This window comes from Poecilia latipinna, unplaced genomic scaffold, assembly GCF_001443285.1.
Source record: "Poecilia latipinna isolate Pla-1442-1.1 unplaced genomic scaffold, P_latipinna-1.0 Scaffold21, whole genome shotgun sequence".
NCBI classification, from domain to species: Eukaryota; Metazoa; Chordata; class Actinopteri; order Cyprinodontiformes; family Poeciliidae; genus Poecilia; species Poecilia latipinna.
This window is the reverse complement of record NW_015112637.1, coordinates 447832-453047: the sequence shown is the minus strand read 5'-3', so window position 1 is coordinate 453047 and position 5216 is coordinate 447832. Positions and strand designations below refer to the sequence as shown.

Here is a 5216-nt window from a genome sequence, read left to right as displayed (position 1 = left end):
AAAAAAGTTTCAATGTGTTTAAGTTATTTATTCTCAAACTTTTTGCAGTTCATGTCAAATGAAGTTTAAACACACCCTGTTAAAATATTACTCTTTACCATGGAAAATGAGACCAGGAAAAGTACGTTTCCAAGCTTTTTATGCCTTTTAATTTAACATGTCTTCTTTATTATTCAGCTGAACAACAGGCAAAACTGTTAAAACATAGAAAAGAAAAATAAATAAATAAAAAACCTTCCTATAAGCTGGCTCCACAAGCGTACACCACCCTAAACAAATACTTTGTTGATTCATTCCGGGTTTGAGAGTCGTCTTCGGTACAGTCAGGCCATCTGTTATTGAGAATCTGATTAAGAATCTGAAATAGATATGAGCTACTCTAAAGTTTTCCCAGAATTTCCTCATTTGCATGCTTTATCATGTAAACACGAGTCCGGTTTATTTATACCACTTTTTACAATTTAAAATACATGCATATATGCAATATAAACAACACAAGTGCTGTAAAGAAACAAATTGCAGTGCGGGAGGAGTTAGGAACGCCTTTGTAAGCAGATACATTCCAAGCTGTCTCTTAAAAATCTCAGAGGTGGTTGGAGATAATTGGAGGCTTGTTGTGAAAACGCATTCCATTACATCTGGTATGAAGGACAACAAGTAAATGCTGATCAGATCAGCTAACCTAAAGGACGTACTGCAAGTGAAGCGAGTCAGACAGAAATATAAGTTACTTTCTCTACACCAAGAAGACCACAAACTTTAACATGGATCTTGGAGAGAGTGGAGTTATGTGATAGAAACTGATCAGAAGCTGGAGATCGTAAAAAAAGTAAAAATAGAAAGTCTTCATCGTACAAAAAGGATGAAATGGGTAACCTGCGTAAAGGTAACAGTCAGGAGAAGAAAAAAAATCTCAGTATTAGATACGCAGTGAATGCAGTAACCAATAATGAAAGCAGTGATATTACTAAAAGTGACATTTTGATCCAGTCACAAAAACCAACTCCCAACTCAGTAAAAAAAATAGTACGATGCTCCGCTATTGCTATTCTTCAGATAAACTGGAACTTTATCTTGAATCTTCTGAATAAATGTCAGTTTGAAGAAAACTTTACAAATGACCCAACCAGAACGCTCTGCTATTTATGGGCTAACCTGAAAATGGGTGTGGATTTCCACACAATCTGACAGATATCGACAACAAGCATCGAGCAGACTGAATACTGGAAATGAATTTGGTGATTCATAAAACATGAGTTTAAAGGTGTGCAGATATATGTAACCAAGCTCTTATTGTTTATTGTTCTTCTTATTATTATTACTACTATTATTATTTGTGTTTTCCTCTAACTGCTTGTTCATTTCTAAGTTGAATTGTACGGGGGATATTAACTAAAGGTAGAAAAAGTCTCAAAATGATTTATCCTGTGTTGTATGCGGATTTGTTTTACACTCACTAAATTATTCATACCCCTGTCAGATTTAATTTCAAAAACGTATTCCTCCTGCCTGGCAGTAATAGTAACATTTTTGGAGTGGTCCAGCTGGAACCCATGGAGACGCCTTAAGTAGAGAAATAGTAAATATCAAAATGAAAATGTGGAAAAAATACACCAACTTGACTGGCTTGATCTCTAAATTATTAGGCTTAAATCATGCAATCGTGACTAGACAGACGGTCGATGTGAAGCTCGCGCGGCGTGGTATGTTCAAGGGAGGGTTGGTTTACTGCGAAAGAAACTCCAGAAGAAGACACGGATTGATGTCCCCAGTGTTAAAATGACTGCCTTACAAACATATGAATGTTGGCGTGGGGGTTGTTTAGTCTGTTTGAGAGTCAACCCCCAACTCAGACACACAAACCGTTGAGTCACTAAACGGTTTGTTGTCTAAGTGGTCAGCGGCTCAGCAGTACAACAGGGGGCTGTACTCACTCTGGTGTTTTTCAGTCAGACTTTCAGTACAAGTCAGAGTCCTATCATCTGTAAAAAAAAAAAAAAATAAATAAAATACTCGGATGACTCTGCAGTTGTCAGGTTGATATGATATAGACGAGAAGCTGAGCATAGAGAGCATGGTGGACCCCTTTCTAACGAACTCATCTTCAATGTTGAAATAAAAGACTTGTTTGATTTTACAAAGCATACGTTTACATCAAAGTGAGTTTTTAATCGAGGAAAATTTCAGCTTCACAATCTAACATCTGGACTTCTTCTTATGTGGTGCGGCACAGTCCAAAACCATAGGCATTGAAAAATACTCTATGACGAGACTTAGTTAACGAGAGCTCCATCAACATGGACTTGACTACACAAAATAGTGGGAGACAAATTGTGGAAATGAAGAGCATTTCTTTAATAGTCATTTCTAGAGGACTGTTCCAAAATGGACTCACTGAAGCTCAGAAAGAGCACACAGTCTGATTAGTTGCATGTGCAGTCGTACATGAACAGTTGCCACAGACTTATTGATTACTTTGCTCTTTGGGTAAGCACTAAAGTTTATTCCAGCACAACCTGAGGATGATGAACATTGTTTTCTAGTACAATAGCCAGTTCTTTTGAATCCTAGCATTTTTAAAGTCTTTTAAAATTGCTATTCATAAAGAGCAACAACATGTACTTTGTAGCCTAGTCTATTTTGAGTCAGGCACTGACGAGGGATACATGGTGATGGTCTAGTAATGACTTCATTTGCTGTTTGAATCACAGCTAATGAAGCACATTTCTTTCTCTGTTCTGTGTTGTATTTAACCGGGAGAAAAAAATGAGATCAATCTAAATCGGCAGGTCAAGCTTTGAAGAAAATCAGTATTCAGAAAAACCTGAGCAGTGTGAAAATGAAATATTTTGACAATACTAATCATTTATCTTTGTTTCTCTCTTTCCTTCTAGGTATAATTCTTCTATGCCTTTTACTGAAAGCACCACAATTGAATATGACTATCCAGGAGAAGACGAAGACTTTTCAGGGTGCATTTATGTGCGATATGGGGCTTACTTTCTTCCACCCCTCTATGTCATTTTCTTCCTCTTAGGTCTCCTTGGAAACTCTTTAGTAATTTGGGTCATCGCTTGCGGGGTTAGACTCCGTAGCATGACTGATGTGTGCCTGGTCAACTTGGCCATAGCTGACCTTCTCATGGTGTGCTCTCTTCCCTTCCTCGCCCACCAAGCCAGAGACCAGTGGCAGTTTGGTGATGCTATGTGCAAGATGGTCCTAGGCATTTATCACATTGCCTTTTACTGTGGGATCTTTTTCATCTGTCTGATGAGCATCGATCGTTACCTGGCCATAGTGCACGCAGTTTACGCCCTCAAAGCACGCACACGCACCTTTGGCATTGGGGCAGCTGCTATTACATGGATGGCTGGCTTTTTGGCCTCTTTTCCTGACCTGATCTTCCTCAAAACTCAAAGAAATGGCAACGGTTCTCAGCACTGCTACCCTGAGTTTCCCAAAGATGATATGGCCGACATCCCTAATTCCTGGAGAGTGTTTAGTCACTTGAAAATGAACTGTCTGGGCCTGTTTATCCCAATTTTCATCCTAAGCTTCTGCTACTCTCAGATCATTTGCAGGTTGCTATCAACCCAGTCTTCCAAGAAGCAGGCCATCCGTTTGGTAGTTGTAGTGGTGGCCGTTTTCTTCTGCTGTTGGGTTCCTTACAACGTGGCGTCCTTCTTTAAAGCACTGGAACTTCTGCACGTCTACACCGGATGTGAAAGCAGCAGGGCCATCACAGTGGCTTTACAGATCACCGAAGTCATCGCATACTCCCACAGCTGTCTCAATCCCATTCTGTATGTCTTCGTCGGGGAGAAGTTCAGGAGGCAACTCATAAGGCTGATAAACAGAGCTCCATGCAGTCTCTGCCAGGTGGTCAAGCTGTACATTCCTCAAGACAGAGGCGCCTCGGTGTACTCCCAAACTACCAGCGTGGACGAAAGGAACACTGGGGCTGGCATTAATCTGGGTTCAGTTAAATTCATTTAAATTCTGTTGCTTATGCCAATACCTTTTGTGAACATCTTTTATACACAGACTGTTCATGTCAAGTCAGATAAGGTCATGCTAGTTTCAGGTTAACGGTGAGGTACCTTTGACTTGTTTTCTTGTTATGACGAACGACGGTGTATATGTAGAGACTAGACTGAATGTAATACTTTCCCATGCACAGTGTCTTTCAGTGAACCTTGTGTTTCTTAATGTACAGCATTTTAAAATATCTTCCATGAAAATGTTTCTGTCAAAGTCTTCCATTTTATAATCTTTGTAAAGCTGTAAAAAAAATGTTTTATGCTCAGATTTTTAATACTTATGTTCCATTCCATTTCAACATTTTAAATAAAAAATTCTGCTGTTCATTTGGTTTGGAAGAATTGGGCTCCTAAATCCTGCTTTTTTAGGGATTAAACATTTTCTTTGTTGTTCACTTGCAGTTAATTTATTCTGGGGAATTACAGAATTAACAATTTATTTTCTTGAATTTGGATTGCCAACAGCTAGCTAAAAACAATAACCCTTGCAAATCTTAATATATGCAGCACAAAGGTGTCAAAGTTATAAAAGTCACTAAACTATCAGAGCCAAAAAGAGCAAACTTAGGTTGGTCAAAGTTAACTCGCTTAAGTTAAGAAACTTCTACATTGCACTAGTAGTTTAGATTTAATGTAATATCATAGACATTATGTAATAAACAAAAATTATTCAAAAACATTCAAACATGTTAATACAATATAGGAAATTAATCAACTTTACAAGCAAAATGTTTTAAAATATAATCACATAGGTAAGTCTGTTTTAATATACATACTTTGTAAAACACATAGGCCTTCAATCATTTACATTTAGTTGTAAAATGTTTCTTCACATGAAATTCTTACTAAATTCATTTGAGGCTGCGGTTATCATGCTTACTTGTCCTACCACAGTTTTTCTTTCCACTTGACTTTCTACAAATAGGCGTTGATGCATCAATCTTTGAACAGGCAGCTTCTTTTGCATCGTTAGTGGGATGCTATACCTGTGGTGATTTTCAGTGGCTCACTGTTTGCCCAGTAAACATCTTCCCCATATGCATGTAGACTGTAACACAACATTTCTGATTCAAAACAATCTTTTTTTTTTTTTTTTTTTTTTTTTTTTTGGGATTAAATTTTTTTTTTTTTTAGGGGGGGTGTTTTTGGTTTTTTTTGTAAGTTTTTTTTTGAGGG

At 37.7% G+C, this 5216-nt stretch overlaps 1 protein-coding gene across 2 annotated transcripts in view; it reads left to right on the top strand.

Annotated features, from left to right (window-relative positions):
- ccr8.2 (chemokine (C-C motif) receptor 8.2) overlaps positions 1-4432 on the top strand; it is a 9600-nt gene extending 5168 nt beyond the window's left edge. For both annotated transcript variants that reach the window (XM_015035686.1, XM_015035680.1), the window contains exon 2: positions 2895-4432. In XM_015035686.1, the coding sequence (XP_014891172.1) occupies positions 2895-3996 (1102 nt within the window). In that variant the 3' untranslated portion in view covers positions 3997-4432. The remainder of the gene's footprint in view (positions 1-2894) is intronic.
- The last annotated feature ends 784 nt before the right edge of the window (positions 4433-5216 follow it).